General features: G+C 46.3%; 2 protein-coding genes across 3 annotated transcripts in view; one reads left to right on the top strand and one right to left on the bottom strand.

The window, feature by feature from the left end:
• Positions 1–479: 479 nt before the first annotated feature.
• podxl2 (podocalyxin-like 2) lies at positions 480–9,461 on the bottom strand. Its single transcript, XM_049734291.1, has 12 exons — positions 9,356–9,461; positions 7,977–8,020; positions 7,768–7,903; positions 6,882–6,937; positions 6,303–6,462; positions 6,062–6,231; positions 5,793–5,867; positions 5,364–5,520; positions 4,625–4,686; positions 4,367–4,549; positions 3,957–4,154; positions 480–1,624 (listed from the first exon to the last, which is right to left on the bottom strand). The coding sequence occupies exons 1-12, from the start codon at positions 9,420–9,422 to the stop codon at positions 1,568–1,570; spliced, it is 1,365 nt and encodes a 454-aa protein (XP_049590248.1). The 5' UTR covers positions 9,423–9,461; the 3' UTR covers positions 480–1,567.
• Positions 9,462–10,047: 586 nt separating this feature from the next.
• rbl1 (retinoblastoma-like 1 (p107)) overlaps positions 10,048–14,728 on the top strand; it is a 31,574-nt gene continuing 26,893 nt past the window's right edge. For both annotated transcript variants that reach the window (XM_049734243.2, XM_049734242.2), the window contains exons 1-3: positions 10,048–10,395; positions 12,320–12,453; positions 12,679–12,959. In XM_049734243.2, the coding sequence (XP_049590200.1) occupies positions 10,234–10,395; positions 12,320–12,453; positions 12,679–12,959 (577 nt within the window). In that variant the 5' untranslated portion in view covers positions 10,048–10,233. The remainder of the gene's footprint in view (positions 10,396–12,319; positions 12,454–12,678; positions 12,960–14,728) is intronic.

Below are 14,728 nucleotides of genomic sequence, written 5' to 3'. Positions count from 1 at the left end.
CTTCTTTGACCCTTTCCCTACGAGCATTCAATCTGTTCTCATTTGAGATGCCACTCGACGACAGTGCAAAATATATCGACTGCTTATCGGGCTACTTAAGCACTTTCTGGGTATTTGTTTGCATGCCATCTGCTAGGGTGACCAGATTTGGGTTTCTGAAAGAGGACACCTTTTTGTTGGGGGGGTGTCATTTGTTTTTTATTTTTTTGAGGGGGGGGGGTCATTTGTGTCATATATTATGACACAAATGACATGGTGTCTGTATAGCAATTCAGTCAAATTCCTTGTTTGGCATGCACAAATTCCTTGTGTTGAATAACACAAAAAAACATATATACAATAACAAAGACATTATTTACACTAACAAAACCATATGTGCACACAGACATCTATGAGTTTTATAGTGGTACACTAAGTAAAAAAAGAAAAAAATACAGCCATCGGTGCAGCATTTGAAGAAAAAAAAAAAAGGACTCCTCTTCAGTCCTCCCCTTGCGGGGTGCGTTGGCACCTTTATTTGCCACATACACGTAAGTGCCTGCCTTGCATATCAAGCACTCAGCTTCATAAGGATCACGACCCTGGCGAAAGCACGGGAATTTAAACGTGCATTTTCGTTTCGGCATTGCTTGTAAACACTCGGTATAGACTGGACAGCCCAACCTACTTCGTAGCAATTTGACTAGATTTGGGGAGAAGGGCGTAACTTATTTGCGAACGATACAGAAAAACCTGTGTGAAATGGAACGGAGTGGCAATTCTATTGACAACGTACTGTACATGTATTATGTTTGAGGCTGTACAACAAAATCCCGGACGATTTTGAAATTCCCCCCGGACATTTTTTTGGGGCTCAACAGTAGGACATGTCCGGGAAAAAGAGGACGTCACATATGTAGCATAGCTCAACCTCAATCTTAGTTGGCTTTAGCACATTTATTGGTTGGAGACACAAGGTTGTTAGTTGCTATTGTTAGTATTGCTTCAAATGCAAATACCCATTGTGGAGACAGTTTTTGTCAACTGGTAGCAGACCCATTATGATTCAGACATTTTATTTATTTACGTACTATTCTTAATGGCATTATTGTTGTTGGCGGGCAAGTGATGGCATGTTGTCATGCGTGTTTTTACACACTAAAGCAGCACTATTATGTGCCTCACAATGGGTTGCACAGTCACCTGACTACAGCTAGCATAGCACACCGCTAATGCAAAAACAACCATGCAGGCTCAACTGCGTGCAAAGTAAACAGCCTCAATGACAATAGAACCTCTGAGCTTTTCACTTGTCCTTCACGTGCATAAAACCTGAAAGAGAAGAACATGTTAGAGCCATCCAATCAAATATAGAGAGCATATTTTGGATGATATTTTTGTTTTGCAAATTTTCATCATTTCCAAACATTGCGCTAAATTGCTTCAGTATTTTTCAGAAGAATGCTGATAGCACTGGCTGTGGCAAACAGATAGCGTGGCTAAAAAGCCCTGGCGATATCATGTGGATAGGTGATTCTCTTTGGCGCCCTCCCTCAAGGCACAGACATTCCATCCTCTTTCTCCTCCATCAAAGGTGTGTGTCCTCTTCTTCTTCCTCCTCAGCTGCTGCTTGATTGACAAACACCTAGAGGACCAATGAAATGGCGCTTATCGTCGAGCAGAATAAAAAGGACATGACAAAATAGGTCCTACTCTTGGGAGAACAATCTTCTCTAAGAGCAAGAACCTTTTTGGGGACTAAAACATGCCCTGGACTAGAACCTTGTCTCGGGACTCACTACAATCTTATCTCAGTACAAGTACCTTCCCTTAGATCTAGAACATACTCTCTGGACGATAACCTTTCCGGACTAGAACACTTTCTTGGAATTATCACCTTGTCCCAAGACGTGCGTCTTTCCTCCGGGCTAAAAATGATCTTAGCCTTTTCACTGAACTAAAACTTTCTCCCTGGACTTAAACATTTCTCGGTACTGCAACATTCTCAAGGGAGCACAATGCTTTTCTTAGGGTGAAAACCTTTCACTATGCGCCAAACCACAGCTCAGGGTCCTCATCCTTTTTGGAGTTCTTGGAGGGGTGTGCTGGAGAGTGCTCCCCCTCGGGACTTCATTGTTCTGTTGGGGGACTTCAATGCTCACGTGGGCAATGACAAAGCTGTCAACTGATCACCACCTGGAGGTGTGTTCGCTCCAATGGTGGGATAAGATGCCGGGCCGACCTGGCAGATCCAAACATATTGTGAGGTTTGATGTCTGGTAGGATCCCCCTTTGCCCACGTCCCAGGGAGGCACGACACACTGAGTCTAAGTGTTTTGTGCCTTCATTGTTGAGACGAACGATCGGAACTGTGGTCGTAAGGTGGTCGTTGCCTGTCTTGGTGGCGACCCCCAAACCCGCTGCTAGCGGGTAAGGGATGCCGTTAAGCTGGAGAAAGAGTCCTAGCAGGCCTTTTTGGATTTTGGTCACAGCTGATAGTTACCGGATGGTCAAGCGTAACATGGCTTTGGCAGTTGCTGAAACAAAAACTCAGGCGTGGGAGGAGTTTGGTGAGGCCATGGAAAATGACTTCCGGGCGTATTCAAGGAGATTCTTGTCCACCCTCTGGACAGGGAAACGGTGCAACACGTGTATAGTGGCGATGGGGCGTTGTTGACCTCGACTCAGGATGTCATGAGTCAGTGGAGAGAATACTTCAAAGACCTCCTCAATTCCACCAATACCCCTTCCATTGAGGAACCAGAGCCTGGAGACTCCGAGGTGGACTCGCCTATCTCTGGGGTTGAAGTCACCGAGGTAATTAAAAATCTCCTTGTTGGCAAGGCCCCCAGCGGTGGATGAGATATGCCCGGAATTCCTGAAGGCTCTGGACGTTGTGGGGCTGTCCTGTTTGACACGCCTCTACTACTTCACATGGAGATCGGGGAGAGTGCCTCTGGATAGGCAGACCGGGTTGATGGTTCCCCTTTTTACGAAGGTAAGGGATAGTCTATTCAGGCGTGCTGGAGAGGCAGCTCCATCAGGAGGTCGAATCTCAGATTCAGGAGAAGTAATGTGGTTTTTGTCCTGGCTGTGGAACAGTGGACCAGCTCTTCACCCTCACCAGGGTGCATGGGGGTTTGGCCAACCAGTCTACATGTGCTTTGTGGACTTGGAGTAGGCGTTCGACCGTGTCCCTTGGGGAGGTCTGTGGGGGTTGCTTCGTAGCAGGGTAGCGAACCCCCTGAGGTGTGGGACGTGACCGAAAGAACCAAGTGGCCAAAATGAGTTTCTTCTGCAGGGCGTCTGGGCTCTCCCTTAGAGATAGGGTGAGAATCTTGGTCATCCGTGAGGGACTCCGAGTCAAGCTGCTGCTTCTCCGCGTTGAGAGGAGCCAGATGAGGTGGCTTGGGCATCACATCAGGATGCCCCCTAGAAGCCTCCCTGGTGAGGTGGTCCAGGCATGTCCCACCGGCAGGAGACCACAGGGACCACCCAGGACACGCTGGCGAGAATAAGTCTCGGCTTGTCTGGGAATGCCTTGGGATCTCCGGGATGGGCTGGACGAAGTGGTTGAAGAGAAGGAAGTTTGGGCTTCCCTTCACAAGCTGTTGCCCCCGTGACCCGACTCTGGATAAGCAGGGAAAAATGGATGGATGGATGGATGGATGGATGGATGGATGGATGGATGGATGGATGGATGGATGGATGGATGGATGGATGGATGGATGGATGGATGGATGGATGGATGGATGGATGGATGGATGGATGGATGGATGGATGGATGGATGGATGGATGGATGGTACCGTCTCTTGAAAGTAGAACCTTCACTCGGGGCTTTTTGGAAAATGAACATTCTCTATTTAAAGGCTTTCTCAGGACTACGACACCCTTCTCTCTGTACTAAACTGGTGCTTCGTCCTGAGCTGAATAGAAAGCACCTGACAGGTTACCTCCATCAAGGTTTTCATCCTACCTGCCAGCGAGGGTTGTCATCCCCGCCGATACCTTCGCCTCCCCCCACAATTCCATTGGTACTAATCCCCTTGTTCTTCATCTGTTCTTCTTCATGGTGGTCTTCAGGCCGGTTGTCAGGCTGGTTGTCGCCTGCCACGTCCAGGGTGGGGTTGTCATGGCAACCGTTCTCCACAAAGCGAAGCTCCTCTGTGTGGAACTAAGCAACACCAACAAATAGGTATCAGAAAATGGGGGCCTAATATTCGTATTAGAACTTACAGTGCTTCTTCTCAGCGGTACTTTGAACATGCCCCGGGTAAATGAAAAATTAACCGTTTGATACTACTTGAACCATTGTCATTTTTTTTTTTTTAAATCCCCCACAGCTACGGCTCCCCCCAACTTTGAGACCGTGCATGGCGGTCTTACGGTGGTCTTGGTGGTCGAGGACCGCCTCTGCCAACAGATGTAAATGAAGCCTGACGTGATGATGGCCAGGCAGATGGAGCCGATGACCACCAGGACCACAAACAGTTTGCTGTAGTCGCTGCGCTGGGATGGACTGCGGCGGGGCGAGCACGTAGAAGGCAGGCCATACTCCTGGATGCCTACCTGAGGGGATGGGGGGATTGGGGGTTAGTACAAAGACACCACAAGCTCAGAAGAATTTTCTATGAAAAAAGTTACTTTGTTTAAACTGGGATGCATTTCTCCCAGCAGGTTCAGCAGGTCCTTAGTGGACATCACACCTGGAAGATATACACATGCACGCACTAGCAATCCAATCGGAAAAATGTCACACAACAAATTACAAGACTCTTGATCATGTAAATGCTTGACGGCCACACTTTTCCCACCCCTGGCTTGAAACATAACAAAGCATGCGGACAGTAATTCACATCATATTTCAGCCATTTTGCATGATCATCCATCGAGCAGATAACAATTTGGCAATCTGGGTCCATGTCCACACAATCTGGTGTTAGTTCCTTCCAGGGAAGATTTTTCTAATTATGCTGGTCTTTGATGTGTCCTTGTAAATGGCCACCATGGCCCAGAAATGCTAATTTTGAACAAAAATGTTGAATTACTTTTTAATTTTGGGGTACCTGTGAATTTGGAGAGCCAGCACTCGCGTGAATTGAAAAAAAATCATGTGGTAATTAAGATACAGTCCTAACTTGACAAATGGTGCAAGGACAGCCACAGTTAGAGAGACAACACGTCTCCAATTCAAAATGAGAACACAAGCAAGGAGCTGCTGTAGGTCACGACTCACCCCAAGAAGCTCACATGCAGACTAAGTGGCTTACCCGACTCCGGTGGCTGACGTCACTCGCCACACCACACCCCTTCGACACGCACATACTGCAGTGCGTACAGCATAAAAGCAGTTGATTTTGCGTTTTCTTGTGTGTGCGTGTACCATGTTCAGAGGCCACGTGCATCAGTATTTGTCGTCGTTGGTGTGTGGGCTTGCTAAGGTAAATGACCCACGACCCCTCTGGGATTTTCATGCGCCGTGCAAACTGGCGCACCATTATCTTCAGCAGGCGCACACCGCCATCACTGCGGAACTCCTCCTGCATACAAACACCATGCTGTAAAATGTTGAGTAGACCTGTGTGTGTGTGCCTGTGTGCCTATGTGTGTGTGTGCACTTTTTCGTTGCAGAGAAAAAGTATATGAAAGGTTTGTGCATGTGAGTCCGTGAATTGTTTGTGTCTCTCTAAATGCTTTTTGTGTGTTTTGTTGAATTTGCATTTAGTGAGTACATAATTAGAATGTACGCGCACAAGTATGCGGGTACACTAATTTAGCCAGTTAGCATCACGATGTTGCAATTAGCACTTACGCAGTTGAGATTGTGTGTCATGTTCAGGAGGACGTAGCCATGCCCACTTGGCTGCGTCCAGTCCACGCACAGTACCTGACGGACAAAAGATGAGAAAACAAGACAAGGAGGCAAAACAGCAGACTTGCTGAGACTTATCAGTCAGCCTCTTGAGACTCGGACAGAGTCTCCTCCTAATAGACACATCCACCAAATTTCACTCAAAGTGGCACCATTTTTATGTCAGTGTTGTCGACTTGAATTCATTTTATACATTTAAAAAAACTTACATGTTCCTCCTGAGGGAGCGTGGTCATCCATTCCCAGCTGGTCGCAGCTAAGCCCCCATTGGGTAAAACATTTGAGGTGGGCGTGGACCTAGTTTCCTTTCCTTCATCCTCCTCAGGCTGCATGCTGGTGGCCGTGTCACCGTGTGCCACAGTGGCACTGTGGGTCAAATCTGCAGGAAGGACTTCAAAGTCAAGAAAAGGTGCTTGGCTGACAGCCAAAACAGACAGTCTGTTGCCTGACCTTTGACCCCCAGTAGTCCAAAGTCAGTGCCTGTCCCGGGGGCCGCTGTCGTCGCGGCAGTGTTAGAAGACGCTGTCGTTGTTGTGGACACCAACACGGAGGAGCGAATGACGCCAAAACCGCTGGAGTGACCACCTTCATTGAGCTCCTCCTCCAAAACCTCAAGCAACACAAGTCAACATTGAAATAACAAAACAACAATATAGTATCACGGTTCAAACAACAAACAAAACACAAACAAGACCGGTACTATGGCATTCATCTTCTTTGTATAACATTTAGGTTTCTTTTTTCAACCAATGTCTGAAGAAAAGAAACAGAAAACTAAACAACACAGGGCCAACAAATGGCAAATAACGCAACAAAAATATCCAACAGCAACTCAAATATTTACCTATTCTTAGTTTATTTGTTTGTCCGTCTGTTCGTTCATTTGTAGCAAATGTTTATTTTGAAGTCTTTATCTCAGTTCATTTTAATTATGTAGTTTGGTTTAGTAAAATTCACACAATTCGTAATTTTTTGTTATTTAGTGTGTTATTTTGATTTTAGTAGGTCAGTTAGTCAATGACTGATCACCTGATGAGGCCCCGTCTGCTGGGGGAGGTCTGAGGGTGCTGAGGGAGGAGTGTACCCTGTCAACATGACACCATGTTTGGGTTGTTCTTCCAAATATTACATCGCCAGACACTTCATTAGGTACACCTCAGCACATCACATCGCAGCCAACTTGCGCCTCTAACTACAAAAAAACACTGTCAGAAATCATTGACAAATATGCACTGTCATAAATCACAAGTGTACATGCATAGTCATGAATCGAATGTGTGCATGTAAGTCATACATGTACATCCAACTCTGCAAATCTTATGCGTACATGTACAACCAAACTATGTGTTACCAAATGGCCATAAATCATACATATTACTGGGCGGTCATAAATCATATACATGTGCAATATTAATCATGTGTACTCAATTGTGGTCATAAATTATATTAAAATGTAAAGTCACAAATCATATGTGTACATGTCTCAAATCATGTCATACATCATAAATTGTCATATTATTGTCATGCCCGTGCCAGAGCACGCTCGGCCGGCAACTTTCCTCAGCCATACCCCTTCATCACCGTAATGTCTGTCACCTGCTCCCTCTCGTTGTCTCATGTATTTAAACCCTGTCCGTGTGTTCCTCCTTGTCAGTGTCTACTGTTGTGTCCCGTCCCTGTCCGCGCCCAGTGTTCCTGTTCCTGTCGTCTGGTCCCCCACTCCTCCATTAACTGATGACCAGTCCATTTTTTATGGAGTATGTGACCTGGCATTTGTTGGTGACCAATTCAGGGTGGATCTCTCCTCTCGCACAAGGTCATTTGAGATAAAACAGCCTCCAACCCTAATGAGGGCAAGTGGAACCGGTGACCATTCTGTCAGTGTACCCAATGAAGTGACCACACCTGCACCGACCAATCATAGCATCTAAGTCCAGCGTGGCGTGCGTCCTCTTCGCCACGAGATGCTTCTCGAGCCATCTGAATGAACCCGAGGCCTCCTCCAATGAAGAGTCGGTGTACCCGCCAAGTGGCCTCCTTTTTTGTTCCTCCTGAGGAAAATCGAGAGGATGCTAAGACAAACAAGACAATTGTATTGAGTGGTTGTCAGCGTCCTCTTCTCACCAGGTTCCAGGACTTGGACACAAAGGACTCAGAGAGCTGCAATGCTATAGGGGTAGGTTAGGATTTAGGGGGTTTGAGGGGAGAAGGGAAAAAAACATCACTGTTAGACCGAGGCTCCATTCCCCCAATTATTTGCAGACTAATAATTTTCACTCTCAAGTGCGCACACACGCACACACAGGCACGCACATGCACACGCACGCACACGCACACACAGAAAACCCGAAAGCCATAACAGTATGGTGGTAATAGTTGAATGGTGGTAATTTTTCCATTTGTGTGGAAGGATATGAAAGTAATTGTCAGTGACATTGCGTTTGTTGCACCAACTGCGTGGGTAAGATACCATGTTTCTGTGTGAAAGGACACAAAGTTGTGCAAAGATCCTTAGGAGGGTTCTGTGTGAAAGGCAATAAAGACAAATTCTCGTTCTCCTATGAGAGTATGACTAAACCCTGTCGTTTCATTCACTGTGGCTGTGTGGAGTCACAGCAATTTCAGAAATATCTTGTCTCTTTACTGTGCTGTGTGAAAGGGAAAGAAGAAAAACATGTTTTTTGGGGGCCTCACCAGACACGGATGTCATCTCATGATCTGATGCTGTGTCACTTGCAGCAATATGCCGCCTTTACTACTTTCTGTGTGTAAGGCAAATGAGGATATTTTTTTTCACCCTTTCTATTACGATCAGACCAGAGGCGTCACCAATGGTAGAATGCCGTGTTGCAGTATAAAAGTACAATAAGATGTAAACATATCCCACCTTTACTGCATTCTGTGCGAAAGTACATACGATCACGGCAGTTATACGTGTTCAAGCCTCACGGAAAAATCATTGTCGTCATCGTCGTTACATTATCATGCAAACAAGTCATCAGAGCTATCGTTAATGTGTGCGCGTGTAGACTGACCAATCAGCGTGACGAAAGTGAAGAGGAGAAGGCTCGCCATGTTCGCTATATTGCACCTCATCATGAGCTTCATCATTTTCTTATGTGAACTAGCCACAGCCCGCTTCAGCTGCGCGTGCGCAGTGGACACACAGGAGAACGTTGACATGTAGTTTACAATAAAAGCCACTAGAGTACGCCGTTGCTCGCCTAGTTTTTCAACAAAGCTGCTGTTTTATTCATTTATGCATTAGAACGTTTTCATTCATTTAGTCGGGTTTGAAAAATATTTCTTTAACCAACGCGCATCAAAAATATATATTTGCTAAGTGAGAGAACCAATAATAATAATAATAATGATAATAATAATGTAGCGTTTCAATGAATCAGGCACGTCGTGTTTGGTAACTGGCTCTTTATTCCACACAACAAAGAGTAGTACAAAGTCAATTAATTTATACAAATCACAGTGGTGAGTGGAGTGCGCACCTGTGGCGAAGCGGATGGTGGAGTGGTGAAGAGGGTCCAGTTTATTGAGAGTGGAGTGAGATGCCATGGTGTCGCCATATTAAAAAATGGGCAGGATTGTCATTTGGTGCCTTCATGGCCTCCCTAAGCAATCGGACAACCGAATAGTAATTACACCCACTAGTTGCTACAATAATAATAATAATAATAATAATAATAATAATAATAATAATAATAATAATAATAATAATAATGATAATAATAATAATAATAAAAATATTAACATTCGGTAAGTCAGTAATTACGGTCAAACGGAGCTGCATTTAGACCACCCGCCGTAAACATGATATAAAAACAAATTCTCCAAACAGAGTTTAAAAACGCATTCTTTGATTAATATATTTTTTTTTGTCGTCGCATGAATACATGTTTGTTTTGTAACATTCCGGAAGTGAAAGAACAGTAACTTGAAGAGGAGGGGTGGAGGAATTGTTTACGTCAGTGACAGTAAATATGACAAACGTAAAAATAGATCTTCTAAGTATAATGTCTTTGGGAAAAAATCCATTCGTGAATTTCTATCCAACAGTGACAGTGATTCCTTGTTAGCGGTTTATTGAAATGCTTCAGAAGGCAGCACTGGTTGGGTGACTACCTCACGTGACCGACACGCCCCTCACCTCCTATTGGGACTCGCTCGGCAGTTTTGGCGCCACTGTTTAGCGGAAGTGGAGCTAGGTCATCGTCTCGGCTGCTGGAGGAGCGTCGTGTTTTTGTTTTGCTTTCATTTGTGGGTCCGTTTTTCTTAACACCCCCCCCCCCTTAAAAAAAAGTATTACCACCTCCCAGCTGCGGCCCCCACAAGTGTGAAAATAGCGATAGCTGCACTGTCGGCCACGATGCGCGGCGACGAGTCGTCCGATTCGGAGTCGGGCCGAATGGAGGAGAGCGTCGCGCGGAGGAGTTTGGAAACGCTGTGTCAGGAGCTCAACATGGACGAGCGCACGGCCACCGAAGCCATGGATAACTTCACGACTATCTGGAACACATACACGCTGGAGGTGAGCAGCAGGGGGCTACTTGAAAAGACTGTTTCTGCCTCACCAAACAAACAAACAACGACGACCTACGGACGTCGGAGTTTAAGCACTCTAAATGTTCGCGGTCCATCGGACGTTCGCACATTGCCTTTTAATCATGAACAAGCAATTGTAGTCATTTCCAACTCAACGATAACTTCTTGCGATAATATTGGTGATTGCACGGTGATTCTATCTACATAGACTATGAAGAGTGTTTGGGATTTGTTGTGTTTACAGACGGTCCTTGAAGGCAGCCAGCTCCGACGTCACCGACCTTTTTGAAACTGAGTGTTCTTGGGTACAAAAACACCACCAAAGAATCCAAAAACAATACTTATTGGGTACTGACTAATGTGTACTGTGAAGGAATACGTAACTGTGTTATACACGCTCGTGAAATAAAACTGTTGCACAAATTACTTATACGAATGTAACATAGTCACAAACATACTAGTCTGTTATTGAAAATTACTTATACGAATGTAACATAGTCACAAACATACTAGTTTGTTATTGATCATTAGTCCTCATTTATTTGAAGACAATCTTAGGTTTTTCTCAAATCAATATGCAACACTACTTTCCTTTATAAATCTCTTCCAGTGTTCACATCTTTAAGTGATCACTTCTGCAACATTCCCCAAAAAATCACTTGGTCCCAACCAGTGGCGGATGCTGGTCTTTCAAGGAGGGAAAGCTCAATTTCGGCCTACATCATAAAATGTGTCGGTTTATTTACCTGCTGCTCGGAAGGGACAGAAACATAAGTTGAATGTGTTGTAGTGCATATTTAGTCAATGACACACAACAGTATATATGTGATCGCTTATTTTTTGACATTTTAGGGGAAGCTGAGCTTCCCTTACAGTCTTGGGGCGTATTCAGACCTAACTGTTTGGTCTACTTTAAACGGACCAGGGTTCGATTGTGACTTTGGTCTGGACCCTTTATGCAGGTGTGAATACACGCAAACGAATCCTGGTGTGGATTAAAGAAACGGACCGAGACCCACTTTTTGAAGTGGTCTCAGTTTGCTTCCGAACAAACTAGTGCGGTTCGCTTCAGGTGTGAATACATCCAAACCAACGCAGCGCAGAGGACTCGCATGTTTTCCTCCATTTCCGGGTCTGTGCTCTGTGTGCCGCCCTGGTCATCGCTGTCCAATGGGAGCACAGATCTTCACAAGCTTGGATGTGTTTTCAAAATATACTTCGCTCGCAAAATGTACAGTCTGAATAGGAATCGCACTAAACGAAAAAAAAACCAATCCGCTTTTGGTCCAAACTAAAGGACTTTTCTGGTCTGAATACACCCTTAGAGCAATCGCCTCTGGTCCCACCGCTGGTGCACTATCCTTAGAACAGCCTCGCGAGCTAGTCATGTGGTCGTCGGAGGCTGGCCGATGCTCCTGGGCAACATGTCAATGACCCCTGAATTCAACAGACAAGCTCGCCGTGTAGGTGTTGAATGGTCAAAGCTGGGATCTCACCGAAGGCAACACCAGATCATTCATTCATTTTCCAAACTGCTTCTCCTCGCGTGTGTGTGCTGCAGCATACTATCTCAGCTGACAAGCAGGGCACACCCTGAGCTGGTCACCGGCCATAATAAGCAAGAACACAAATACATAATCAATAGCAAAATATGTAGAGCTAGGTAACTACACACCTTTTCTTTGAGTTGTTAAAATAAGAACCTCCCCAATGTGGCAAGAAGCCGTCATGTTCTGAGCGATATGAGCGGGTGTTGTTTTAGTAAATTTAATAAGAAACCCACATTGCCGGCCCATTCCTGACCAAAATGGCCGGCTGCGCTTGAACAGGACAGTACTGCATTGTTTCTTGTACTTGTGTGAAAGTGATGGAAAGTGACGTGTTGTTGTTGGGTGTACGTGTGTGTACAGGGTGAGGTAGTGCACTGGCTGGCCTGCTCGCTGTATGCTGCTTGCAGGAAAGGAAGCACACCCACGGTGGGCAAAGGCCTGATGGAGGGAAACTGTGTGTCGCTCACCAGGATACTGCGCACTGCCAAACTCAGGTGCAAAAAAAACCCCACACACTTCAAAAAGTTCAAACAATCACAGCCTAAAATCACTCTTTCTTTCTTTATTTTTTTATTATGACAATAGATATCTGATTATGGACAAACCATGATATTACCAAAGCATTTTGTGCTTCTGATTAAAAAGAAAACACGTGTAGCTGTTTTAAAGTTGGGCTTTTCTTCTCACGAATGGCCTTGACTCGCCGGTACGTCCTGCAGCCTGATCGAGTTCTTCTCCAAGATGCGCAAGTGGTCCGACATGTCCAACCTGTGCGAGAACTTCCGTGTGCGGATGGAGCGCCTGGAGCGCAACTTTGAGGTTTCCACTGTCATCTTCCGCAAGTTCCAGCCCATCTTTGCCGCCATGTTTCGCAGCCCGCATGGCTCCGAGGCGCCACCTCCTCTCCCGCGCCAGCCCCGCGGCCGGAAGCATCGCCGGTTGCCCTGTCACTCTGCCGACGTCTTCAAGTTCTGCTGGACACTCTTTGTCTACACCAAAGGTAGGCCGCTAAACATTGACACTTTTGTTTTTCCCAGCGGACGAGACATCGTTTGTGATGCCAGTTTGCTTGCACCTTTGCTGAAGACTTTGGTGGTACAATTGCAAAGCGATGTCTCTCTGAGGCTTCAAGATGCCTAAATAGTAGGGCGCCCCCTGGTGATGTGGGGGGGGGGGTACAATTGTAAAGCAATGTCTCTCTGAGGCTTCAAAATGCTCACACTATCAGCTTAGGTTATTGCATCCTATGAGTTAATCACTGGAGGGCAAAGAATTTAGACATACTGTATTGGCCTGAATATAAGACGACCCCCTCTTTTTCAAGACTCAAGTTTGAAAAAATACTTTTTGAACATCAAATGTAATTTTATACAGAAAATGATTACAATGAAACAAATGATTATCAAAGCTTTATTGTCAATTTCTCCACATGCCAAAGACACACAAAGAAACCGAAATTTCGTTCCCCGCTATCCCACGGTGACGAGACACGGCCCACAATAGACAATCAAGTAAACAAGTAAACAACAGTGTGCTGGATAAATAATGAATAAATAACACAACGAATAAATAAATAAGAGGAGCAGAAAAAGGAGCAAGTGAGCGTACAGCAGACATTCCAGAAAATAGTGCAGCAGTGCCGCACGCTACGCAGAAGGGGGTAGCGAGTTCAGGGTACTAACAGCCTGGAGAAAGAAGCTGTTGGCGAGTCTGGTGGTGCAGGAGCGCAGGCTCCTGTACCTCTTCCCAGAGGGCAGAAGGTCAAACAAAGAGTGAGCTGGGTGACTCACATCACTCGCAATCGTGGTTGCCTTGCGGGCAAGATGGGATGTGTAAATGTCCTTCAGGGAGGGGAGCGAAGCACCAATAATCTTACCAGCCGTATTCACTATGCGCTGCAGGGCCTTCAAGTTCTGTTCAGTGCAGCTACCACCCCAGACAGCGATGCAACTGGTGAGGACGCTCTCAATGGTGCCACGGTAGAAGGTAGACAGGACTGCCTAAGGAGCACATCCACGCCTGAGCTTCCGCAGGAAGTACAGGCAGCGCTGAGCTTTCTTTGCCAGTGACGCGGTGTTTGCTGACCAGGAGAGGTCCTCACTGATGTGCACCCCCAGGAACTTGGTGCAGCTCACCCTCTCCACCACAGCACCGTCGATGATCAGCGGCAGGTGTTTTGTGTGACCCTTCCGGAAGTCAACAACGATTACCTTGGTCTTGTCTACGTTCAGCAGGAGGTTGTTGTCCCTGCACCACGTGGTCAGAAGGTCAACTTCCGACCTGTACCGAGTCTCGTCGCCCTTCGTGATGAGACCCACCAGAGTCGTGTCGTCAGCAAACTTCACCATGCGGTTGTCACTGTAGGTCACAGTGCAGTCATGCGTTAGCAGGGTGAAGAGCAATGGACTGAGCACGCAGCCCTGGGGGGCCCCCATGCTCAGCATGATGCTGGCGGAGATTTTGTCGCCAACATGCACCACCTGAGGCCTCTGACAGAGGAAGTCCAGTAGCCAGTTGCAGAGGGAGGTACTGAGGCCCAGCTCGTCGAGTTTGCAGATGAGTCGCTGCGGCACAATGGTGTTGAAGGCAGAGCTGAAGTCCACAAACAGCAACCTCACATATGAGTCCTTTCTCTCCAGGTGGGTGAGGGCCGAGTGGAGGGCAGAGCAGATGGCATCCTCAGTGGACTGTTTGGCACGGTACGCAAACTGGAAAGGGTCAATGGTGGGGGGGAGAACGGATTTGATGTGTTCCATGACAAGCCGCTCA

This window comes from Syngnathus scovelli, chromosome 11 (genome assembly GCF_024217435.2).
Source record: "Syngnathus scovelli strain Florida chromosome 11, RoL_Ssco_1.2, whole genome shotgun sequence".
Taxonomy (NCBI): Eukaryota; Metazoa; Chordata; class Actinopteri; order Syngnathiformes; family Syngnathidae; genus Syngnathus; species Syngnathus scovelli.
This window is presented reverse-complemented; position numbering and strand designations above follow the sequence as displayed.